This window comes from Electrophorus electricus, chromosome 6, assembly GCF_041902795.1.
Source record: "Electrophorus electricus isolate QZ-2024a chromosome 6, ASM4190279v1, whole genome shotgun sequence".
Taxonomy (NCBI): Eukaryota; Metazoa; Chordata; class Actinopteri; order Gymnotiformes; family Gymnotidae; genus Electrophorus; species Electrophorus electricus.
The window spans coordinates 34180348-34206055 of record NC_137502.1 but is presented as its reverse complement, the minus strand read 5'-3'; the positions used below and the strand labels follow the sequence as shown (position 1 = coordinate 34206055).

The window sequence follows — 25708 nt, the reverse complement described above, 5'->3', positions numbered from 1 at the left end:
TATGAGGTAGTATGAGGTAGTGTGGATTGTAGTATGAGGTAGTATGAGGTAGTGTGGATTGTAGTATGAGGTAGTATGGATGGTAGTATGGAGGGTAGTATGAGGTAGTATGAGGTAGTATGGATGGTAGTATGAGGTAGTATGAGGTAGTGTGGATGGTAGTATGAGGTAGTGTGGATTGTAGTATGAGGTAGTATGGATGGTAGTATGAGGTAGTATGAGGTAGTGTGGATGGTAGTATGAGGTAGTGTGGATTGTAGTATGAGGTAGTATGGATGGTAGTATGAGGTAGTATGGATGCAGATCAGCTAAGCTCTAATCCTCTTACCCCTGAGCTCTAATCAAACCAGCAAGCCAATCCTCTTAGTTTAGGGCCCAATGGTGTCACATCACATAATGGGTCTGTGCTATCGTGCTCCATAAGAACATGGCTATACCCAGTGCTACACCCAAACTACTACAACAGGACTGATGCAAAGACATATAGGCTGTAGGGATAGCTGTGAAGGGTTGCTTACACAGTCTCATGAAATATTTGAAAAAGCCGAAGAAATTATAGAGAACTTTCTGGAATATACTTGTCTTCCAAAAGGAGCAAGAACCCTATACATGCCTTAAGCCAAGGCTTTAACCCTGATTTTAGCCCCCATTCTCAGGCTGGCTGAGTCTGCGCTGGCTGGATTTAGTTTGGTCAGTTTGGGTCAGTTAAAGTTGAAAGTTTGAGAGAGAACCGAGTAGTGTGTGAGGGGCACACACTCTGATTTCTGGAGTATATCAAATGTTTGATTTTTTCGAATCGACTCTGAGCGTAATCTAGTAGTGTATTCTGCACAGTCAACAGCCAATGAAAACTGAGCATGTGAAGTAAACACAGGAAGTAGATAATGAAAAGCAGCCATGTGTTCACACATATGGTGGAGCTTTGCAACGGTGGACAAGTTAACTGACTTGTGGCCGGAGCAAGAGTGTCTGTCCAGTATCTGTACACACCATGCTGACTCTCACCCATGTTCCCCTCACTCTTCATGTTCCTTTTGCTTTGGGTCAGCGCAAAGCAGCAAGCTGTTGTACTTCCCTGTTTAATCTGCGTCTGCTAGGTAACGTGAGGCAAGCGTGTTTTGGGGCATGCTCAGGTCAGTTCAATAACAGGTTGAAGTCGTGTAGCATTTGATTCCTAGGCATCTAGCATGCGATGGACATTTCTTTCCTAAAAATCAGCAAAAATCAATTGGGAAGTCTTAGATACACTGTCTTTTTATAACCTGCTATGTCTTGCAGTCATGTATTGTATAAGACATTATAACACTGTACAGCAGAATTAATGAGATCATTTTCTCCTTCAGGCAGCCAGACCCTCATGGAGACACAGAGATTCCATGCACAAAGACTGATGGTGACGCTGTGGAAAAATGATGAGGGTCAGTCATGAGGAAACTATGCATCAAGATATCAGTACAGTATACCAGTACCAGTATACTGGTACCAGTGTGGTCCGAGGACTCCAGAGACTTACTGAGGAACAGAGAGATTCATGCTACCAGTCCGCAGGCAGTACGGCTAGTCTGAACTAGCCGCAGCCTACCTCAAAAAAAAGCAAACACTCAAGAGTGAATACGAAGACAGCTGAGCTCTGTAGACCACCTGGAGCTCAGCTGTCTGCGTGTTCGCTTCTCGGCTTTCCACACACACGAGGCGTTGTGAAGGCCACGGGAGACACACTTTGGAAACTCACGTGGTCTCTTCAGGTCTGCAACGCAGCCAGACCGTAGATGAGTGTTCACGCCCCATTCCACTTCCACCAAGGATCCAGTTCGGAGAATATGAGCACCCGACCATGACTTTGGATGCAGTTTAATCTGTACGCCCTCAGTGAGTCTGGGGAAACGAACCACACACAGATGACTTTAATGCCTAGGACAGGGAATCGTTTCCTCCTGAGACGTGTTTGTCTTTCAGTCTGTTTATTTCCAAAGTAAAAGCTTCAGACATATCACGAGGAACGACTAAAATGGGGCTAGGATTAGGAAGATAGGATTACTGGCACTTCCTGAACTGAGGCACCAAACACGGCACTGTTCCATGACAATAAGATAAGACAAGGATCAGTGGATATGAAATACTGAGCCCATATTTCCCAACAAACCCAGCAGAGACTTCACCAATGTCATAGCCCAAAGACCAAGGAATGTTAAAGCCAACACCTCACTGAACACTCTCTCTCTCTGAATGAAGGTTATGACACCATGATACTCTGAGAATACTGTCCATCTATGATAGCCTGGAAATACCATGTGTATATAATACTCTGAGATGCATTATGGGTTCAGCAATGATCTTTTTAATTGTCAGGTCTTTTCTAGATATTCTAAACATTAACCAGAATCTATTAAAGAAAGCAACGTGTGTATATTGTGAGGCCCATTCTCTAGTGAAGGAGAAGATGGCTCCTAGCTAGCAGAGAGACTGATCACGACTGCGAGATGCTCACAGCTGCTGCCTGCCACAAAGCCTTGTGCTGCAGCAACCAGGGCACTTATGGACACGCCGGAGGCTGATAGGTCAGAGTAGCCGTGGATCAGAGTAGCTGGGATCACAGATAGCCCACGTCTCTGGGTCCTCTCTGAATGGTGAGCTTTGGTACAGTTTTCAGCGAATAAGGTTGTGATATGTTACTGTCGGTAAATGATTGATTATTTGATCCCATTTAAATGTTTGTATAGTATAGTTTGTATAGTATAGTATAGTATAGTATAGTATAGTATAGTATAGTATAGTTAAATGTTGTATAAATTGCATAAACAACATACCACTAAAGTACTGATGCAGCTTATGCTGTTTTGGAGAAATAAATTGTTTTTATTGCCTATAATTGAAAGAAACAAATTTCCATTTGTTTCTTTTGTGTCTTATTCTGTGTGTTTGTCAGTTATGAACGAACAGAAGACTAGCCGACAGAAAATGATTCTGATTTCTCAAATACAAACACACAGTTATACATTTATATGCATTTCCATTGTCCAAGCACTGCGGTGTGGGGTATGTAACATAAAGTTGCAGGTTCTGATCACACACGTTTTTAATGGATAACAACTCCACCCCCGTTTGATTCAAATACTGTTGTTTCAAACTTCCGCATCTACATTTGTATAACCGAGGTACTTTCGTGAGAATATTCAGGGTTTTCATCTAATCCTAACCCAAATAAGTTAGCTTCATCATAACATCATTCGCTGTAAGGCAACGGTATTGAAGCCCATTCTTTACTTGTGTTATGAGGACAACAATCGAGTGTACTGTGATCGCCACCTAGTGGTCGTCACTAATCCGCATCAAACGCCATGAGTTTCTCCATGACTCTCTATTCGTGTTAAACATCCAACATATGTAACTAGTAAAAACAGGAAGAGTGACTGAAGTCGAAATTCCGAATTAGGTTCCATCAAATTAAAACACAGATATGAAAAGTCCTGACTCTGTAAGAATACTACATTACCCACGATGCGTTTAAATAAACAGGAACTACGTAAGGAGCAACCACGGAGTTCAAAACTAGAGTACGGCTGATTTGGACGCCTGCAACACAGACGTACTGTGTGCATAGACCTTATAACCTTATGGGTCGTTTTTTTAGACTGCGAACGACTATTAAAATGAACATGTTCTGAGCTGTTTTATTTCCTTCGGTAGAGTCTGTAGCGGGTGGACTCGCCAGCTATCTAAAATTAGCTTAGCTAAGTTAGCTGCGGTCTTCCCGTCGCTAAGCACCCGGGAGTCTGGACGATTCTCGTGTGAAGAGAACCGTAGCTAGCTAGTGATATTACCGTGGCTGTGTGTTCAACTTTGCTGGCTTTAATGTTGTTTTATTTTTAAGCGAAGCGGACACACATGACCACATAAGCAGAGTTATCAGAAGGCTACGCTGCGGTTGCCAATGGCGACGTGGACGCAGGTTAGCTAGCTAGGCTAACTCCTCAGCTCAGTCAGCGATGACTGTGATTTATCCAGGGCTGGTGTCCTGTGCCACCCTGTGCTAGATATGGTGAGTTCAGCGATGACTGTGATTTATCCAGGGCTGGTGTCCTGTGCCACTCTGTGCTAGATATGGTGAGTTCAGCGATGACTGTGATTTATCCAGGGCTGGTGTCCTGTGCCACTCTGTGTTAGATATGGTGAGTTCAGCGATGACTGTGATTTATCCAGGGCTGGTGTCCTGTGCCACTCTGTGCTAGATATGGTGAGTTCAGCGATGACTGATTTATCCAGGGCTGGTGTCCTGTGCCACTCTGTGCTAGATATGGTGAGTTCAGCGATGACTGATTTATCCAGGGCTGGTGTCCTGTGCCACTCTGTGCTAGATATGGTGAGTTCAGCGATGACTGTGATTTATCCAGGGCTGGTGTCCTGTGCCACTCTGTGTTAGATATGGTGCGTTCAGCGATGACTGTGATTTATCCAGGGCTGGTGTCCTGTGCCACCCTGTGCTAGATATGGTGAGTTCAGCGATGACTGTGATTTATCCAGGGCTGGTGTCCTGTGCCACTCTGTGTTAGATATGGTGAGTTCAGCGATGACTGATTTATCCAGGGCTGGTGTCCTGTGCCACCCTGTGCTAGATATGGTGAGTTCAGCGATGACTGTGATTTATCCAGGGCTCGTGTCCTGTGCCACTCTGTGTTAGATATGGTGAGTTCAGCGATGACTGATTTATCCAGGGCTGGTGTCCTGTGCCACCCTGTGCTAGATATGGTGAGTTCAGCGATGACTGTGATTTATCCAGGGCTCGTGTCCTGTGCCACTCTGTGCTAGATATGGTGAGTTCAGCGATGACTGTGATTTATCCAGGGCTGGTGTCCTGTGCCACTCTGTGTTAGATATGGTGCGTTCAGCGATGACTGTGATTTATCCAGGGCTGGTGTCCTGTGCCACCCTGTGCTAGATATGGTGAGTTCAGCGATGACTGTGATTTATCCAGGGCTGGTGTCCTGTGCCACTCTGTGTTAGATATGGTGCGTTCAGCGATGACTGTGATTTATCCAGGGCTGGTGTCCTGTGCCACCCTGTGCTAGATATGGTGTGTTCAGCGATGACTGTGATTTATCCAGGGCTGGTGTCCTGTGCCACCCTGTGCTAGATATGGTGAGTTCAGCGATGACTGTGATTTATCCAGGGCTGGTGTCCTGTGCCACTCTGTGTTAGATATGGTGCGTTCAGCGATGACTGTGATTTATCCAGGGCTGGTGTCCTGTGCCACCCTGTGTTAGATATGGTGAGTTCAGCGATGACTGTGATTTATCCAGGGCTGGTGTCCTGTGCCACCCTGTGCTAGATATGGTGTGTTTAGCGATGACTGTGATTTATCCAGGGCTGGTGTCCTGTGCCACCCTGTGCTAGATACGGCGAGTCACAGCTTTTTTTTTTTTTTGGTTTACCTGTGCAAATGCATGCTTGTGAAAGCCATATGGCTAATATAATAGTTATTTAGCCTGTTGTTGATCATGTATATCCAGTGTAACGCCAGCTAGCGGAATGGGTTAGCGAGCTGGTAACGGCAAGGATTTCGGTGGTAGGTTGAAATCTTTGGCTCAAATTGTCCAAACCTTTTCTTTTTGTCGACTGCTTTAGGCTTCAAAACAGAAGAAGGGCTTAAGGGGTACGTGCCTGGTCTTTAACCTGCAGTATACAGAAGACACTCATTCAACCGTGTTCAGTCAAACACTTGTCTGTTTTAGGCACAATTGATGATGTTCTGGGGGACCTCTTGGGCGACGGAAGTGATGGTATGACAGTGTTTTTAATAATATACTTTGAAATTGTGCAATTCAGTCCATTAGGACTTGATATCTTGGGTCTGAAAATAGATGCAAAACTACAACCTTTTCAAGGAAAACTCAGAAAACCTTTCTCTCTTCGCCACCCAGACCCCCCCGTGAGGAGCAGGTCTTCCGGTGGAGGAGCAGGCGGAGATCCAGGTGTGCCGCCATCACGTGGCAGGAAAGGGTGAGCAGTGTTCCCGCTTCCGTGCGGTGTCGAGGCGGCGCCCTGATGGCGAACGCTGGAATTCACCAATCGCTGTCTGTCGTGTCAAACCCACCCAGGTCGCTACTGGAGAACGAGTTCTTCAGCAAACTGGCAGAGGAAGCTGAGGAAGAGGATGAGGTGGGAACTGTTTTTCTGTTAATTCCGTAGTTGAGGTGCATTGATTTTAGCATTATCAATGTTTTGCACGCATGGTCTGCAAGTTTACTGACAGTGATGACTGTTTATAGGATAAATGAACACCGGCCAAAATAAAGGTCAACTGAGAAGCTGACTGTTTGTGCTGTTCTGCCTGCAGGGCTCCGACGTTTCCGAGGCCGACCCCAAGGCACTGTTAGACACCATGAAGGTGGAGCGTTCATTGCTGTTTCATCCCTGAGGTTCTGAGGGTTGAATTTAGGAGAGAATTATTTCCTTAAACCTAACTATACCCTTTCCTCACCTCAGACTGGCTCTTCTTGACCCAAGTGGGTCTGGGTATTTGAATACATTTTTGTGTGTGTGTGTGTGTGTGTGTGTGTGTGTGTATGTGTATGTTTCCTTCCATGTCCAGGACATAGATGACATGGACGCTGACCTTTTCGGCTACCAGAGAAAGTCGAGAGCGGCCCTGACTAAACCCGACTCAGCCCTGATTAAACCCAACTCAGCCCCAGCTCAGAGCCGAGCCCCTGCACCTGGATCGGTGAAACGGGGAGCAGCTGACCCAGGTGAGGCGGCCAGACCTAGCCGTGGGTTTGACCTGTCGCCCGTACCCTTCACGCAGCCGCTCAGTACTCTTCTGTATCTCCGTGGGGGGGCACGCTATTTGGCAGAGCTCCCACTCTGCATCTCCGCTTGTGTCTTCCTGCAGATCTGGAAGGCCCAGGGCTGGAGGAGAGGAAGCCCCGCTCTGCTCCGGCTGCCGCCGTCCGAGGATACAGGAAGTTCAGTTTCGTGGGTGAGCCTGTCCACCTCACACCGTAACCCTAGCAACTGCTACCCTTCAGTTTATGTAAGCGGTAAACAGGCCTAGTAAGAAGCCAAGCTCAGAGAAGTTTAGCCTTACAGTCTAAACACTGCTGCAGAAGTCCTGTAGTATCTTCGTGTGTCCTGTGCAGACTGTCAGGTGCGCACAGGAGTAGATGGTGAGTACGTGCGACTAAACGCTCTGGTCTTACACAGACGACATGCGTGATGACCTGGGTGGCCTTCTGGACGGCCTGGACCCGGGGGTGTCTAAGAGCGTTCTGTCAGGGCAAGAAGAACCCATGTCCCCACCTTCTCTCACTGTGCGGAAGCAGGAGCAGCTAGGTCAGTACAAACATCAGGACACGTTTGGTCCAGTTTCTGCAAAGCACTGGCCGAGTCAAGCTCCGTAAAACACTGACTTAACAACATTCCAGTCTGCATGATGCCTGCACTTTACCTTCACCTTTTTGAGGCAACATAAATGTAGAAGTGTGCTTTAGAGAGTTGTCCGAATGCATTTCTGATCGATGGGGCAGCCCTGTGTATTTCTGCTTGGGGACCTCAGTAGCTCAGTGGTTGAGGTACTTGTCTAGTAATCAGAAGGTTGTTGGTTCAAGTTGCCACTGTTGGGCCCCTGAGCAAGACCCTTAACCCTCAATTGCTCAAGTTGTGCTCAGTCATAATTGTAAGTCGCGTCGTTTTCTGATTGGGTGTTGTGTAGTTGATAGGGCAGTCCTGTGTGTTTCTGATTGGGTGTTGTGTTTCTCTGGCCCAGCACCTAAGAAGCGGGACGAACTGACCTTCGATGATGATGACCAAAATGACCTGATGGATGCACTGGGGTTCAGTGACACTCCGAAGGACAGTGGACTCGTCGTGAAGAGAGAGAGGTGTAGTGTATAGATCTGTAAAAATCTCTTATTCTGTGAAAACTACCGAAAGCAGATTTGCAGTGGTTGTAACCGTTTGTTTTTGTATTTTTCTTCCTCTGACCCTGGACGTCTCCATGTGTACTGTCAAAAAAATAAATAAATTAAAAAAAGAGAGGAAAAAATGCAAAACTGAAAAGGCATCTGAAACGAGTGTGAACCAACCTCGTCAATGCTGAGGGGACTGTGGAGGGCACAGTTCTTATAGCTAACACGATCTTAACCCAGCAATCTCGTTCCCAAACTGTAACGATATTCGCTCTCCCCGAGTAGTGAGGCCCCTGGAAGGGCGCGCACCAGACTGGACGAGATCCTGGGCATTGGGACATCTCTGCAGCTACTGCAGAGACCTGCCACGGGAGAGAAGAAGGACCCAGCCCAGCCCGAGAGAGTGCCGCCCGCCCAGAAACCGCCACGGAGGGGGTCAGCTGACAGAGGTAGTTTCTGACTACCAGTCCAAGATTTCCAGGTTCCAGCTGACGGAGGTCATTTATTAGCACTGTGTGCTAGCGTGAAGTCATTTCTTAGCACTGTGTTATATTCTGCCTGGCTGTTCTGTTGTCTAGCTTAATGCTTGGTTTCTGTAACTTATTCTTACTCAAGAAGCACTAATATTTGAATTGTGGGAATTGGGGTTCATTTTATTTACTCTAATTGGGGTGACATGTCATTCAGGTTCAGTTAACAGCAGATGTGTCTGTCACTCTTCTCCCCACACACATACACGCACGCACACACACTCACACACACACACACACACACGCACACCCAACCCCCCGGCGCAGACGTCAGCGAGGAAGACTTCACCTTCGGCTTGTACCAGCCCACAGTGGGATCCGCCCCAGAGGGGCACCAGAGCCGCAGACAGTCCGTCCGGTGAGGAAACACAGTCCTGCCACACCGCGCCCGCCGAGGCTTTTGTTTACACTTTACTGTTTGTTTTCACTTATTGCATAAGTGCAAATGTGATTAAAAAATCTGCTTGACAATAAAAAAGTGATATAAATCCGTGTCTCAATGGAGATATTTGTGTGTAACCCAAACATTTCTGCACAGTTGTATATTTTGCAGAAATATTTTGAATAAATACATTTCTGGTTTATAAGCTCAGGGGTCATTTTGGGACAGCCATTATGGTGTTTCAGTAACCTTGGTTAAAAAATGTGTGGTACTGTGTTGAGTATCCGTGTGTGTCCTCACCCAGATTCTCCATGGAGGACGTCAGCTCTCCTTCTCCAGAGCACAGACCCAAACCCTCCGTCCGGGCCGGCCGAGCCGCATCCGACTGGCTGGGCCTGAAGAAGGAGGACGAGGAAGGGCAGACGCACGGCGCCAAGGAGCCCGCCGGAGTCCCGGAGAGCCAGAAGCCTCCACCCTCTCCACCCCGTGGTCGGGCAGCACCACCCGCAAGGGCCACCTCCTCCGCCCAGGGGCCCGGGGAGGGGGAGGAGGAGGAGGAAGACTGGCTAGCAGGGGCTCTGAGTAAGAGCAGAGCTCAGGGGGCGGGGCGATCGGACGACAGGCTTGGAGAGGAGGCCAACCTGGCCTCGCTCCGCAGGTAGACCTGGAGGGAGGGATGGATGGATGGGAGCATCGGACGTACTTTTTAAAAAATTAATTAATTAATTTTTTTATGCGTTTTGTCAGCAGACGGAACACCACCGTGACTCCACGCGAGAGACAGGAGGACATGAGCGCCCCCCGCAGATCACCCAGGTACCGCAGGCCCTCGGCGTGCGGCTGAACAAACGAACAAATGAGTCAAATGAACGTGACTGACCTGGAAATGCAGGTGCTGTGTTTGTTGCACCCTTTGATCCCGATGCCTGGGACCGAAAGCTTGTTTATGAGGCACTCACCTTTAACCTAGGACCTGCTGGTCAGGCATCAGCATGTTAATCAAAAGAATATGAAAGGAAATCAGATAGTGTACATTTAAAAGTTTGGTTTTAACTGCAGTTTAGCTCTGATGCCTGATGGTTTTAAATAAATTAGTTTGAAATATCCTGTTTGAGTTGTGTCTTCTCTCAGCAGCGAGCCTCTGGCTGTGTCTGGCAGACAGCAGGGGCGCACACCTACGTCAGGACCCAGCCCAGGATCCCGGCATACGCCCGCCACGCCCACGTCCGAGCTACGGGAACTGAACCACCTCAGTCAGCAGTCGCCTGGCAAGAGCTTGGCCAATCACACGGCCTCGGTCAGCTACACAGGTCTCTGCAGTCAATGAAATGCATTTAGAGTACAGCTACCCCGTTATCCCGTTACCCTGCACGGTGCTGTGGACTCACGGCGGCTCTGGCTTGAGGCGATGCAGGCTGACAGAGCTGGAAATTAGCGTTTCCGTGGTCTTTGATGCATTTGTGTCTGTAGGTTTTTTAAGTGTAAACTGAAGGGCTGTTGTTTGTGGCTTTTTTCCCTCTCTCTCTGTTTCAGAGACCCAGCAGAGACCTGGGGCAGACACTACCGTACCTGTCCAGCAGGAGGGGCTGTCTTCCACTCTGCCACCAGTGAGTCTGTCTGCAGACATGCTGCAGCTCCTGCTGAAACAGCAGGTAAACGTGATCACAACGCACAGCTGACCGCACAGCACACAACACACACCTCCGTGCACACCTAAAACACACCTGACCACACAGCACACTGACATAATCAGAGCCAGGCTTTTCTTTGATTACGAGCCAGTTATCACCAGCAAATCACTATGAGAATCAAACACACTGAAAATGTGTGTGTGTGTGTGTGTGTGTGTGTGGCAGCTGACCCAGACTCAGCAGTGGGGGTTGGGAGCTTCTCTGGAGCTGGGCTCGCTACAGAAGAGAGACACACAGCAGCAGTCTGTAGACATAGCGTCACTACAGGCTACGATCACACAGCTGCAGGGACAGGTAAACTCAAACGCAGAATAACATTTACGGCATTTGACAGAAGCTCTTATATAGAACGACTTACAAAAGTGCTTTGTCATTTACTCATAGAATACATCCTAGCCAGTACAGTAGGTTAGAGTCCATACCGATGAACTAAAATACTGTAGAAATACAGGGATCAGTGTTGATGCCTAAAAGTGTAAAATAAGTATACGCTCTGTAACAGACAACGATCAGTGCATTAAACAATAAGCAGAGTTTCAGTTAGTCAGCATCAGTGTAATAAACAATACCCTACAATTAGTATTAGAGTTAGTCAACAGCACACAGTTGTACCACCAGCAGCAGCATCCTGTGTGGCAGGTGAAAAGTCTTCAGATGGAAAAGGAGCAGCTCCAGAAGCTGTTGGACAGTGTCCAGCAGAGACACACACAGGATACAGAGCTGATGGAGAACGCCCACAGGTACTGCACGCAGAAAACACGCACACACACTCGCACACACTCGCACGCACGCGCTCACACTCGCGCTCACACACGCACACACACACGCGCGAACACACACGCGCGCGCACACACTCGCGCACGCACGCACGCGCTCACGCTCACACTCGCACACACGCGCGCGCACACACACGAGCGCACACACGCGCGCACACACTCGCGCATGTGCTCACACTCGCACTCACACGCGCGCACACACGCGAGCGCACGTGCGCACACACGCACGCACACGAGCGCACGCACGCGCACACGCGCACTCACGCACGCGCACACACACACGCGCACTCACGCACGCGCACACGCACACACACTCAGCGATCTGGTCCTTCTCCCGTGTCAGAGCCCATGTGAAGCTCCTGGAGGAGTCGGCGTCCCAGCGGGAGGCGCGGGTGCAGCTGGAGAGCCAGGCCCTGGCAGCGCGGCTGGCAGAGCAGGAGAGGGCCGTCCTCCTGGAGCAGCACCAGCGCCAGCTGGCCCAGTGCCAGCTGGACCGGGACCGGCAGGTGGAGCGACTCCGAGACCTCCAGAGGTACAACGCTGACCTCCTCTCCCCACGGCATGCCGGGATAGCCGCGTTCACACAGCTCTGCAGTACAAATGTGCAGGGACCTGTGCTGTGGTTTAAAACTCAACAGAGTACAGACAACCAGACTGAACTGTCACTGGGATCCCTGTAAGAACCCTTGATGGTTCAAGGCTGCTGAATAGTGCTGCTATTGTGTGTGTGTGTGTGTGTGTGTGTGCGTGTGCGTGTGTGTGTGTGCGTGCGTGCGTGCGTGCTGGGGTGGGTGGTAGGAAGTCTATACTGGAGATGAAGGAAGATTATGAGGAGCAGCTGCAGAGACTCCAGAAACTGAAGGATGAGGAGATTGATGCAGTAACCAGTGCTACCTCGCAGACAAGGTACTGCACTCTATACACACACACACACACACACTCACTCACTCTCTCTCTCTCTCTCTCACACGCACACACACACAGACTCTACCTCAGACCATCAACACAAACGTCCTCACAGATTTGGATACTGCAGAACTGTCTCATACTGTGGTGAGATCTATACACACACACACCTCTGCTGCTCTCTCAAAAAACCATGTGGGTGTGTGTGGGTGTGTAAGCGTGAAGTACGATGAAGTTTACGATAAACAGTAAATGCCAGGGTGGATGTGTGTATGCGTGCCCAGGTCTCTGGCAGCACTGATCGAGCACATGGAGCAGTTCTCCCGCAAGCTGGGTGATCTAGCGTGTCGGGTGGAGAGCACCCATGAGAACACAGCGCAGGGCCTGGCGCTGGGAGCCCGACACAGGGACGAACAGCTGAGAGGTACCCGCTCCACCACAGCCCTGCTGGGGCTCACTGACCTCAGAACAGCACTGGAGACCTCACACTTAGTCATCTGCTCTTCAGAATGCAATGATGGTGGACACGTGTGTGTGTGTGTGTGTGTGTGTGTGTGTGTGTGTGTGCGTGCGTGTGTGTTCACGCGTCCTCTGTCTCTCTCAGTACTCCAGGAGCATCTGTCCCAGCAGCAGAGTGAGATGGCCGAGGAGAGAATCAGACTGAAAGAGGTCATAGCCAAGATGGAAACACAGCTTGCCGAACAGCAGAGAGCCCTCCAGCAGGTGTGTGAGTGGGTTTCTACAGGGATTAAGCACCGACAAGTCCAAATGGGTTCGTTCACCTTCTGTACCAGGGATGTGTCTGGTCTCAAAGGACCATAGCAGTGTACAGTTTAGTGTAAATCTGATGTGCTAGTCACTTCCCTGCAGCGTAACTGTGTGTGTGTGTAGGAACGCTGGCGAGTCACGGCAGAGCAGGCTAAAGCTGAGTCAGCATTAAGAGGACTGGAAGAGGAGAGACGTACCATGACTCAGCGCATCACCATGGAGAGAGAAGAACTGGAGAGGGCCAAGGTGACGCACACACAACAACCACAGAGCGTCTGCTCATACCTGATTGCATTTGCTAGAGGTCCCCTGACCTTTGTTTGTGTTCAGCAGCTCAGAGTGCCTGGACACCTGACCTCTCTCTCTCTCTCTCTCCTTCTCTCTCTCTCTCTCTCTCTCTCTCTCTCTCTCTCTCTCCTTCTCTCTCTCTCTCTCTCTCTCTCTCTCCTTCTCTCTCTCCTCTCTCTCTCTCTCTCTCCGTCCTCAGAGTTCTTTGCTGGAGGAGCAGCAGGCGGTGATGCAGCACTGTGCTGTGGAGCGGAGGAGACTCGCCACCGAGTGGACGCAGTTCCACGCGCAGGAGAAACTCCGTCAGGAGCGGGTGGAGCGAGAGGCTAACCGTGCCGTGGAGAGGGATGCACAAAGAGAGGGCTCCATCTTCAGCGTGGCACAGGTATACACACACACACACACAGAGGGCTCCATCTTCAGCGTGGCACAGGTACACACACACACACACACACACACACAGAGGGCTCCATCTTCAGCGTGGCACAAGTACACACACACACACACACACACAGATGGCTCCATCTTCAGCGTGGCACAGGTACACAGACACACACAGAGGGCTCCATCTTCAGCGTGGCACAGGTACACACACACACACACAGAGGGCTCCATCTTCAGCGTGGCACAGGTACACACACACACACACACAGAGGGCTCCATCTTCAGCGTGGCACAGGTACACACACACACACACAGAGGGCTCCATCTTCAGCGTGGCACAGGTACACACACACACACAGAGGGCTCCATCTTCAGCGTGGCACAGGTACACACACACACACAGATGGCTCCATCTTCAGCGTGGCACAGGTATACACACACACACACACACACACACACACACACAGAGGGCTCCATCTTCAGCGTGGCACAGGTATACACACACACACACACACACACAGATGGCTCCATCTTCAGCATGGCACAGGTACACACACACACACACACAGAGGGCTCCATCTTCAGCGTGGCACAGGTATACACACACACACACACACACACACACACACACACACACAGATGGCTCCATCTTCAGCGTGGCACAGGTACACACACACACACACACACACACACACACACACACACAGAGGGCTCCATCTTCAGCGTGGCACAGGTATACACACACACACACACACACACACACAGATGGCTCCATCTTCAGCGTGGCACAAGTACACACACACACACACAGAGGGCTCCATCTTCAGCGTGGCACAGGTATACACACACACACACACACAGAGGGCTCCATCTTCAGCGTGGCACAGGTATATACACACACACACACACACACACAGATGGCTCCATCTTCAGCGTGGCACAGGTACACACACACACACACACACACACACACAGAGGGCTCCATCTTCAGCGTAGTGCAGATACATACAAACTCCTCGCACATGCACAAACTCATCCATCTTCAAACATGGCACATACAAGGTAATGCATGTCATATGTGTTAGAAAACACTTCTAGTTACATATTTCTAAGTCTAAGAGGAAACCTAGTCCTAAACTCACACTCGGTAACTCAAAAATAAAATATATTTTATTTACCAAAAATAAATAATTTTGCTCTTTTGTAATAAGCAGGTTATTTTGCACATAAACACAATCAATTTTCAATTAACTTTACCCATAATTACACAAAAAAAGTTTTTTTGTTTTTTTTTTTATTGGTGTTTTCAGCTGTTTAAAGTCTTTCCCCCAAATCTTGAGATTTATCCTGAATATCTCAAGTCCAGCTCTGACACATCTGTCTGCTTGTGTGTGTGTGTTTCAGGAGCAGGCCGAGATGACCCTCCGCGCTGGCCAGCTGCAGCAGAAGGAGGAGACTTTGCAGAGGGAGCGAGAGAACCTGGACAAGCTGAGAGAGGATCTGGAGCAAGAGAAAGGCCAGCTGAGCACGGCGGCCCTGCGTCTCCAAACCCGCGCGCAGGAAGTGGAGAGCTTCAGCAAGGTCTCGCCCCGCCGCGCCTGCCCGAGAACAAGACGGGCCGGGACACTTTTCAAACCCAAGTGTTTCTTTAGCGTCGCATTATTAAGCGAACAGCAGTTTCTTCTGCATTGCTGTGGAGGTACTTACAGAGCCAAGCAGCCAGCCTTCGTATGGAGAACGTCGGCCTAACGTTGCCAGTCCACTGTTTTACAGACCCGGTTGTGTTCACAGATGCAGTGTTGTCATTAATAACTAGCGTCTGAGCGGTCACTCTGGTAACTGTTGTGTGTAGCGAGCATCTAAGCGGTCACTCTGGCAATTGTGTGTAGCGAGCGTCTGAGCGGTCACTGTGGCAACTGTTGTGTGTAGCGAGCGTCTGAGCGGTCACTGTGGCAACTGTTGTGTGTAGCGAGCGTCTGAGCGGTCACTGTGGCAACTGTTGTGTGTAGCGAGCGTCTGAGCGGTCACTGTGGCAACTGTTGTGTGTAGCGAGCGTCTGAGCGGTCACTGTGGCAACTGTTGTGTGTAGCGAGCGTCTGAGCGGTCACTGTGGCAACTGTTGTGTGTAGCGAGCGTCTGAGCGGTCACTGTGGCAACTGTTGTGTGTAGCGAGCGTCTGAGCGGTCACTGTGGCAACTGTTGTGTGTAGCGAGCGTCTGAGCGGTCACTGTGGCAACTGTTGTGTGTAGCGAGCGTCTGAGCGGTCACTGTGGCAACTGTTGTGTGTAGCGAGCATCTAAGCGGTCACTCTGGCAATTGTGTGTAGCGAGCGTCTGAGCGGTCACTGTGGCAACTGTTGTGTGTAGCGAGCGTCTGAGCGGTCACTGTGGCAACTGTTGTGTGTAGCGAGCGTCTGAGCGGTCACTGTGGCAACTGTTGTGTGTAGCGAGCGTCTGAGCGGTCACTGTGGCAACTGTTGTGTGTAGCGAGCGTCTGAGCGGTCACTGGCAACTGTTGTGTGTAGCGAGCGTCTGAGCGGTCACTGTGGCAACTGTTGTGTGTAGCGAGCGTCTGAGCGGTCACTGTGGCAACTGTTGTGTGTAGCGAGCGTCTGAGCGGTCACTGTGGCAACTGTTGTGTGTAGCGAGCGTCTGAGCGGTATGAAGAGGGTGAACGGGCACTGCAGGAGGCCAGACAGGTGGAGGCCGAACACCAGGCTCGTCTACGCGCCATCCATGCCGAGAGGGAGCGTCTCAGGAAGCAGGAGCACAGCCTACAGCAGGTGAGGTTCCATCCGCACAACCAGGGAAAAGGACGGACGTCGTTACATCCGCCAACAGCTCCCACACACGCCATGAATGGTTTAGGAAGACACTTCTTCAGCATTCTCCACCCCAGAAGCCATGTGTTGGTTGTACAATATTGAACGTCCACTCCAAATGACCTTCTGCACAGAGCAGCGTAATAGTTTGGACGTTACACTTTACACAGAGTTGACATATTTAGTAAGTAAAAAGGCTTCAAGGAGGTAGTGGCTTTGTAATTACTGGTTTGTGTTGCAGGAACGTATGACAATGACCGATCACCTTAAAGAAGTGGAGAAAAGACACAGCCTTCCCATCAATCCCTTCTCTCTCTCTTCTGCACCTTTAATAAGAGGTGTGTGTACACACACACACACGCACACACACACACACACAGTCTCCAGCTCACCTTCAGTGTACAGTGTACAGTACAATGTACAGTATACACCCCTTCTGTTGCACTACACACACGCATTCACACAAAACACTCAGTAAAAACATTTTTGCTTTTTGGCATTGTCATCCAAAAGAACACATTTAGTTGCAACACCTCACCACTTTGGCTCAGGTTAAAATCAGCATCGTGGCTTTTGCTTCAGTGATTCCTAAAAGTCTCTTTCCCTTTGCAGACGTCTCTCCAGCGTTTGCGAGCTCTCGGCTGGATGCTCCTGTATCTGCTCCAGCAGTAAACACCAGCTCCAGTGGTTTCTCTCCAGAGCTGCAGGCCACACTGGCCCTGCTCCAGCACACGGCAGAGAAGGTACGGACCTCAAACACACACACACACACACACACACACACACACACACACGCGCGTGCGCAACAGAGAAGGTACGGACCTCGCCCCACTCACACGCGCGCGACAGAAGGTACGGACCTCGCCCCACACACACACACGCACGCATGCACACGACAGAGAAGGTACGGACCTCGCCCCACACACACACGCACACGACAGAGAAGGTACGGACCTCGCCCCACACACACACAACAGAGAAGGTACGGACCTCGCCCCACACACACACACACACACACACACAACAGAGAAGGTACGGACCTCGCCCCACTCACACGCGCGCGACAGAAGGTACGGACCTCGCCTCTCACACACACACACGACAGAGAAGGTACGGACCTCGCCCCACACACACGACAGAGAAGGTACGGACCTCGCCCCACACACACACGACAGAGAAGGTACGGACCTCGCCCCACACACACACGACAGAGAAGGTACGGACCTCGCCCCACACACACGACAGAGAAGGTACGGACCTCGCCCCACACACACGACAGAGAAGGTACGGACCTCGCCCCACACACACACACACGCACACGACAGAGAAGGTACGGACCTCGCCCCACACGCACACGACAGAGAAGGTACGGACCTCGCCCCACACACACACACGCACGACAGAGAAGGTACGGACCTCGCCCCACACACACACGACAGAGAAGGTACGGACCTCGCCCCACACACACACACACACGACAGAGAAGGTACGGACCTCGCCCCACACACACACACACGACAGAGAAGGTACGGACCTCGCCCCACACACACACACACACGACAGAGAAGGTACGGACCTCGCCCCACACACACACACACACGACAGAGAAGGTATGGACCTCGCCCCACACACACACACACGACAGAGAAGGTACGGACCTCGCCCCACACACACACGACAAGAGAAGGTACGGACCTCGCCCCACACACACACGACAAGAGAAGGTACGGACCTCGCCCCACACACACGACAGAGAAGGTACGGACCTCGCCCCACACACACACGACAGAGAAGGTACGGACCTCGCCCCACACACACGACAGAGAAGGTACGGCCCTCGCCCCACACACACACACACGACAGAGATGGTACGGACCTCGCCCCACACACACACACACGACAGAGATGGTACGGACCTCGCCCCCCACACACACACCCACACACACAACAGAGGAGGTACGGACATCACCACACACACGCCAGAGAAGGTGCAGGCCTCACCCCATAGTCCCAAACTCCTATGCATCCTCCCAGATATCACTACACACCTTTTTAACCCGTTTCTACTATACAGTACAAACTTATAGTTTCCACTTCAGATTAAGCATTTTAAAGAGAATGCTACGAAGTTTACATAATGAGCATATGAAAATATGTGAAGATGAAGTTTTATTTAGTAAAGCACCCTGCTTGTTTAAATAATTCATTTCCAAAGTAAAACATCTGTGACACTGTAGTATTTTGGGAAGTTAAATGGACAAATTCTAGATTTGCTGTTCAGACATTTAATGCCCAGTATCTTGATCTTCTGTAAATCTGCATTTAAGGTTCACGTTAATTCCTAGTTACTAATCAAAGGCTTTCTAGCAGGACATTAATATACAGGAACTGATCCTCTCAAGACCAGAGCTTAACTGCTGTGTACTCTGCCTCTTTAATGCAGGACCGAGACTTCCTTCAGGACGAGCAGTTCTTCCTGGAGACGCTAAAGAAAGCCCCCTACAACACTGCCTTTCACACACCATGACACCACCTCTAGTGCCATGCCTTTATTTAGGACAATTTTACATACAAAAATAAAGCATAATCCAACATCTCCAGCCCCTGGCATTTCTTTGGTTCACAGCCACCCACGTTGGTCACCGTGGAGATGCTCACCTTCCTGACCTGAAAGGAGAACAGTGCGCGTGTAAGCATGCGGTGTTGGGCATCCTGAGTGAATGAATAAACGTTAAGAGCAGCCTCAGGTTACCATGACTCCACACCATTATGTCAGACAGGGATAACTTTGTATCATCACTGGCTTCGGGCACAATGCCTACACCCCGATAACCGGTGGAATATCCGTACCTAGTCCGCGAGCATCCGCCGCCACCTCGGCCAGGCCACCGCTCCCGTGATCACCTGCAACGACAACGTCGGTCAGCCACGCGGCGCGGTGACGCGCAAAAGCGCGTGCCCGCGGGGCATTCCTCAGACTCGCTTGGCTTCGACCATCGTCAGTTATCGCATCAGACGGCACTTCCTATGCGCTTTCATCGCGGGAACGTTATGCATTCAGAAATGTTGAGGGAGCAACTGATGCGTACCATTTCTGCCGTGTTTGACGCAAACCACAGGTCAAGGTCATCGAGCATCTGACCGCCTGTAACAAAAGAAAAAAAAACCGCTTTGGGCGATTCGCATAATCATACCAGTCAATAGCAGCAAACGGCAGCACTTGCCATAAAATTACTGAAAAATAAGACGCAGATCCTACAATAATCAACGTTAGCTACCGTGATACTCACGAGCTGTTAACGAGCTATGGTAGTTACACGCGACTTACCGCATGCAAATCCTGCCGCGTGACGGACCACGTGCGCCGCTTCACACCGGAGCCGCCGTGACGCGTACGCACGCTCAGCGGCTTTCTAACCTCCAAGTGAACGCGAGCCGCTCCATCGCCTTCCCCTCCCTAAAGCGCGCCGGGCTTCACGCGGCATTTCCCTCCCGCGCAGGCCTTCCAGCCGCGGCTCGCGCGCCAACCCAGACGCCTCTCCCCCACCGCTGCACAGGCGGAAAGAGCCGCGCGCTGCCGACGTCCGCACTTATAATCGTTTGGGCGTCATACAACACGTGACTTCCGACAGGAGGAGGATCCAGCTGACCGTCGTTATTTTATGACTGCGCGACTTTTAGAATTTCATTCATTTATTGAGTCTGTTGTTTGTATCAATAATACAAAAAATAATAATTTTAAAAAACGGTTCAAATATGTCATGCATTAGATGTTCCGCTGCAACGGGCTGTCGATGCAGAAACGTGTCCATTACACAGGCATTAGCTGGGAACACTATCTGCGTAGTCCTTCTCTTCTACCTTTGCAGTACCGTCTGCCGGGTGATTTGTACTCCTGTCCAGCTCCCGCCAAGTCTGCAGAAAGACTTCCGTCACATACATACACTCGCACTCACTCCACTGCACCAGTGGACAGGACATATGTGCTTGTACACTTCGCCAATCAATGCATTGTGCCCTTGTGTGTAACACTTCCCAACTGCAGTAGTTAATAAAGCAGCACGTGGAATCCCTACTGGAGTATAATGGCGGGAAGGAACATCTGAGGGCTCACACTCGCGTGGTACCCTGAGACCTGCTGTAAACAGTCTGATCGCAGGAGGGACGAAAAGACAAATAAGACAGGTTAAGAATTTCTGTTTTGCTCCACATTCACAGATGTTGGGTCCCTTAATGGGTCTGGGTGAATTTGGTTCCTTACATTAAGACTAGTGTACACATCACTGGAGGCCCTGGACTGTGGATCCAGACGTGCGTATGAGTCATCTGTGGCATCGGTGCCGACATTCTACGTGGAAGAAAAGCGCAGAACAGTGGGACAGGACCAGAGCTTTGGATCTCCGCCACCCTCTGTGCTTAAATGCCGTTGTATGCTGCTCCACCACTCCTGTAGCTACGGTGCTACCTGGTGGCCGGGATGGATAATGACGCGCACTATTGCCTTAGCTCAAATACCTTTTTTCTTTCTTTTTCACTTGATGTTGTCTTCTTCTTCCTCTTCCTGCTCCCAGACAAGAAATAACAACAGGTAAACATTCATTACCACGCCGAATGTTGCCTCATTCGACATGTAATGTAACGACAGTCTTAAGTTACTATTTGTCTAATTCATTGTGGACTATGAAAATAAAAGTGTCCCTTTTAAAAGGTCTGCATATTTCCATGATCCAGTAATGGCCATTTATTGGATAATCAGATACAGAATTCGACTGTGACGGTGAGAACCATTTGGACAAAAGGTTTTAAACAGAGACAGGAACTTCCTCCTTGCAGTCCCTCACCTCATCCACAGACCGGCGAAGAGAACAGCTACACCCAGAGCTCCACAGCATCCGCCGATTCCGGCAGCTACGGCCAAAGCTGTGGGACACTCCTCTTCGAGATCCCCCCAAAAAGATGACCGCAGCACAAACATGGCACAGAACAACGACATGCATCACCTTTAACCCTGCGGGTGTTTTTACCAGGCCTTCTACTGTCCGTCATGAACTGGACCTAAAATCTGAGTGGCCGGTTCGGCGCAGCTCACCTTTATGCATCACAGACCACGCAAGTCGCGCAGAGTGATGGCCGATGCTGTTCTGAGCCTCACAGTAGTACTGAGAAATGTCTTCTTCGAGGATGTTGGCAATCCTGAAGCTCCGTCCAAATGCCACTGGGGAGGTGTGGCCTTCTTTAAACCAGAGGTAGTCTTGTACAGGGGGGTTGGCTTCAGCGTCGCATGTCATAGTCACCGATACCGAGACCACCTTTGGGGAACCTAGAAAAGATGGTGGACAGGAGATGAGAAATAAGATTAAAGGATTGAGAGGGAACATGAACACTCTGGGATGACCCTCTGAGGATCTAGAAGAAGAATAGAGGCCTGTTTGGGTTTTTTTTTTTGCACAGTTAGACCACAATTTAGTAATTAGACCACGATTTAGTTCATTAGTCTTTAGGAACATTATCATGCTTCCAGAAACTCACAGCTCTGTCCTGATCAGGTTTTAATTAATCTATTAATTAATTAATTAATTAAATCAGTCAAGTTTTTATTAATCAATGAATTAGTGAACAAATGACTCAAAGGGTCAAAAAGCACTCTAAAGGGGATCGTAGGGGTGGTGAGGTGAAAACTGAGGCTGTATGGAATAATGAGCAAAAATAATGAGTGTCGGATGAAATGTTCCCATGTTTCGTCCTTATGGTCCAATCCTAGCTTGAGTTCATGCTGCCCCTCATTTCTGTCCTCTTATTTTTGACTCAAAGTACACAGCAATCGCAACGCCACTTAGCTGTACTGTTACAACTCCTGAGAGTATTAATCAAACTGTACACCTAAAGGTGCTGGAAGAATACTGATCTTGGGGCAGTCATAATTACAGTGATTATATGTGTGTGAGGGGGCTATAGTGTGTAGAACAGTGATTTGGGGTCAGTCATAAAGGAAATGACTTTAAAAATACCGATCTGAGGTCAGATCCTATAGGGAGTGTGTGACTTTTGGGACTGATCTGTGGTCAGTGGTGAACGCGTGTGCACGGTCCACGTCATAATGCAAATGCTCGCGTGGAAGATGTCGGATTAGTCGTGTCACAATAAAAGTGACTGTGCTGCTTTTAATCCAAAACGCTAAAGTGCGCTTACGTGAAATGGTAAGAGTCTCGTTAGCATACGCCTCCCTGTGTTCGCCGCTGGCGTGGCACACGTATTCACCACCATCCTCCGCACCCACATTGCTTATGTGGTAATGCGCTCCCTGGGCCACAGCTGTGCTGCCCTTGTACCAAGTGTACTTCACAGTCCCTTTGCTGGTGCTGTTACAGAACAGAGTCACCGAACTGCCTTCTGCTACCTCACTAGAGGGTCTGATGGACACGGACGCCTGCATTGGAGCACCTGGAAGAAAAGGAAAAACCTCGTTACCGAGACACGGAGACGTCGCTCTGAGGTTGCAGAAACAAAAGTAGAGACCTGTGTCATTTTTTGCCCAGGTAGACCACGAGTCAGTAAATTTAGTCCCAAGGAACCGTACCTCTGTGTACACACAGAAGTTCACGTTTTAATTAGTCAGTGAATTAATGAACAAATGAATGTGTTCTTACATCTGACATTGAGAGTGACAGGAAGAGAGGTTTCAACATATCCTGTTACACCGCAGGTGTAGGTGCCAGAATCCTGGCCGCTGACGGAGGCCAGCTGGATTTGGCTGGTGGTGTAGGGTAAACGTAAGCCATTTTGGAACCAGAGGAATCTGTCCGCCATTTCTTCCAGAAATCTGCAGCGGATCAGTGAACACCTCAAACTCACATCAGTTCCCTCTTTCACTCCCCCTTCCGAGTCCTGGCTGCCCGGTACTGTCAGGAGAGGAGGACGGAATTACATCAGTTATAAGCAATCCGATAGAACAGCGCCTCCCAGTCCAGTCAAGCAATCGAAAGTGTACTGTGAGTTTGGACAGAACAAAGGGACGGGGACTGTCGGGGAGATAACCTCTGATCTGCGGTTCTGTTCTCCTGCACTAGATGTGCAGCCGAATAGACAGAAGGTACAGCAGACATGAATGTGAGGAAGCACAGTCGACGTGACTTACACACGACAAGCTCAACTCTGGCTAACGACACCGATTTCCGCTGATACCTGCAAGACAAATAAATCAGTGTGTCAGTAAAGTACACATTCGGTTAGCAATGCGGCCGAACAGCCTTCATATGTCTGCACCTTATTAAAGTGTGACAAAACGCTTACATTTACACTCTTCACATATCTTGGGTGTTGAGGGGCGTGGATTCATTTACGACTCATAACCTCTGTATGTTGTGTAGTTAATAAATGGCACATGAATTTAACTAAACTACTCTCACACACCTTCTGTTCTGCTCTTCACAATAAATGTCTAGAAGGAGAAGCACAGCTTGCGGGGGGGTGAATACACACACATGACCAAATCCAACCATGACATGGTTGCTATCTGCAGTAAAATGATGAATCTAAGCAGCCGTTTTAAACGAACACTTTGTTTGTATCAGGAGAAGTAGCCACGAGAGTCACATTGCTTTTCTCACCAGCAGCGTTTTCTCCATATATCCCATTCGGAATCGGAGGGTTTCTGTAGCAAAGCTGTTGGAGGTGAAGGACAACAGAAATAAACATGTCACACACCAGTGAACAGACAGAAGTACCAGTCACCTAAAACATCTAGAAACGACTGGATGTGTAAACGACTACGTCTAACTTTTCAGGCCAGGTAACAGACTCACCTGGCATGACAAGCAGAAAGAGCAAACACAGAGGAGGATGCTTTCTGAGTGACAGCATCGCCCTGAGATGAACGCCTGCTTCAGACAGTCAGACACCAGCGCGGAGCTGCTGAACAGTTTAGAGGAAACAATCTTACAGTTATCTTACAGTGATCCCATCACAGTGTTGATCAGCAGTGTCAGTTGTTCTTTCACAAACAAGTCTGTCTAAACTTCTGTACTTGTAATAGTAAACAACATTAAATCATACAACATTCTGAGACAAGAAACTGTTATCAGTTGATTAGGGTAATGTGGGTATTTAATTACATTTCTTTTGTTATCAGTTGATTAGAGTAATGAACAGAGATGAGCGAGATTTATTATGGGCAAATCCAAAATCAGAGTCGTTAAGGCAGTCCAGGGTCATAGAGCCGACATGGAGAGTACGAGGATACATGATAACAAAACAAACACACGGAGGCAAACAGCGGAAGCAAGCTAAGACTAAGGAAAACTCAGGGCTAAGAAACACGGAGTACAAACCAACGCAATCGCAAAAACACAACCAATCAAATGAACCACAAAACACTCGGATCCAGACAGGGTTTAAATACACGAACTTAATACTAGAAACGATGGGCAGGTGTGGAAACTGAAACGAGAGGAGGCGAAAACGAAACCATGGAACGGAACTAAAAACACAGACAGGGAAAACACGGAACCCGGAACACGGGGGACTAATTGTGACAATTATCCCAGGAAGGGAGGGAGGAGTCACATGGCCAGGTTCATTACTAAGTAATTAAAGAGGCCTATGAAGCCTGAGGCAGTAGCAATATAAAGTTTTGGTTAAAACGAAATTCGTGCAGCTGTTTTTCTCTGTAGTTCTTTTTCTTTTTCTTCTGGATGCTTTATTATTTGATTTCCCCTTTTCATATATCCACTTACGTCACAACAATAGAAGTTGACCAAGAAGTCGGTTTACAACATGAGTTTCACTAGACTTCTGCTTTTAAAGTAACCTTGTTAAAATATTCTATTCCCACAGAACAACTTAAAAGCAATAAAGTATTTTTTTTATTATTTAAAAGTACAGATGTTTAAAACATCAGTAATCGTTGACTGTTCTTTTCCCTACCTCCCTAGTGTCTTATAGTGAAGCTGTTTAGAAAATGTACATCTAGAGAGAAAGACCGAAAAGATTATCAGCAATAAAATTATTCGAAAGATGAATTCGTTTAAAAAAAAAACAAAACAAAAAAAAAACCTCTTAATGTAGGCCTGCTCATATATGTGAGTTAAAACAAGTCTTACCGCAGGAGAGTGGAACTTGATCAGCGACTGTGTACGAGAAAAGCCGGCACGTAGGGAAATGCCCGAGCTTCCTCTGGACACATGTCCACATCAGCCCATAAACACGCGCGCAGACATCACCGTGCGGCCAGTGCTCCGGCTGTGCGCGGATATTTTAACG

General features: G+C 49.1%; 2 protein-coding genes, 1 long non-coding RNA gene and 2 other non-coding genes across 16 annotated transcripts; 1 reads left to right on the top strand and 4 right to left on the bottom strand.

Moving 5' to 3' along the window:
* The first annotated feature begins 292 nt into the window (after positions 1-292).
* On the top strand, positions 293-19076 carry fbf1 (Fas binding factor 1). 8 transcript variants are annotated; one of them, XM_081716597.1, is made up of 30 exons: positions 293-1133; positions 1344-4039; positions 5623-5650; positions 5730-5777; positions 5919-5997; positions 6096-6156; positions 6335-6385; positions 6590-6746; positions 6890-6976; positions 7201-7329; positions 7763-7877; positions 8190-8353; positions 8702-8792; positions 9121-9474; positions 9564-9632; positions 9948-10126; positions 10350-10468; positions 10673-10801; positions 11147-11247; positions 11627-11815; positions 12082-12189; positions 12474-12613; positions 12794-12912; positions 13081-13203; positions 13445-13630; positions 15034-15210; positions 16274-16411; positions 16692-16788; positions 17063-17193; positions 18894-19076. In XM_081716597.1, exons 2-30 carry the CDS (start codon positions 4037-4039, stop codon positions 18975-18977), a joined length of 3456 nt encoding a protein of 1151 aa, XP_081572723.1. In that variant the 5' UTR covers positions 293-1133; positions 1344-4036; the 3' UTR covers positions 18978-19076. The 8 variants fall into 8 exon arrangements, with proteins under 8 accessions (XP_081572723.1, XP_035381420.2, XP_035381424.2 ...); XM_035525527.2 differs by having other exon boundaries at positions 1344-5266; XM_035525531.2 differs by having other exon boundaries at positions 1344-5331; positions 6899-6976.
* LOC145658636 (uncharacterized) lies at positions 16401-17128 on the bottom strand. Its single transcript, XR_014124305.1, has 3 exons — positions 16989-17128; positions 16716-16894; positions 16401-16576 (listed from the first exon to the last, which is right to left on the bottom strand). It is a non-coding gene; the product is annotated as an uncharacterized LOC145658636 (long non-coding RNA).
* LOC113580756 (B-cell receptor CD22-like) lies at positions 18963-25657 on the bottom strand. Of its 5 annotated transcripts, XM_027015496.3 has the most exons (15): positions 25549-25654; positions 24253-24361; positions 24058-24112; positions 23586-23632; positions 23098-23349; positions 22640-22891; positions 21540-21770; positions 21292-21385; positions 20966-21011; positions 20712-20798; positions 20527-20599; positions 19779-20365; positions 19540-19595; positions 19301-19354; positions 18963-19117 (listed from the first exon to the last, which is right to left on the bottom strand). In XM_027015496.3, the coding sequence occupies exons 2-11, from the start codon at positions 24308-24310 to the stop codon at positions 20561-20563; spliced, it is 1161 nt and encodes a 386-aa protein (XP_026871297.2). In that variant the 5' UTR covers positions 24311-24361; positions 25549-25654; the 3' UTR covers positions 18963-19117; positions 19301-19354; positions 19540-19595; positions 19779-20365; positions 20527-20560. The 5 variants fall into 5 exon arrangements, with proteins under 5 accessions (XP_026871297.2, XP_026871294.3, XP_026871296.2 ...); XM_027015493.3 differs by having other exon boundaries at positions 19779-20599; positions 24253-24358; positions 25549-25657; XM_027015495.3 differs by having other exon boundaries at positions 19779-20599; positions 25549-25653.
* Positions 19187-19258, bottom strand: LOC113580759 (small nucleolar RNA R38). Its single transcript, XR_003410997.1, has one exon. It is a non-coding gene; the product is annotated as a small nucleolar RNA R38 (small nucleolar RNA).
* On the bottom strand, positions 19422-19496 carry LOC113580760 (small nucleolar RNA SNORD49). The gene has a single exon (XR_003410998.1). It is a non-coding gene; the product is annotated as a small nucleolar RNA SNORD49 (small nucleolar RNA).
* Positions 25658-25708: the final 51 nt, after the last annotated feature.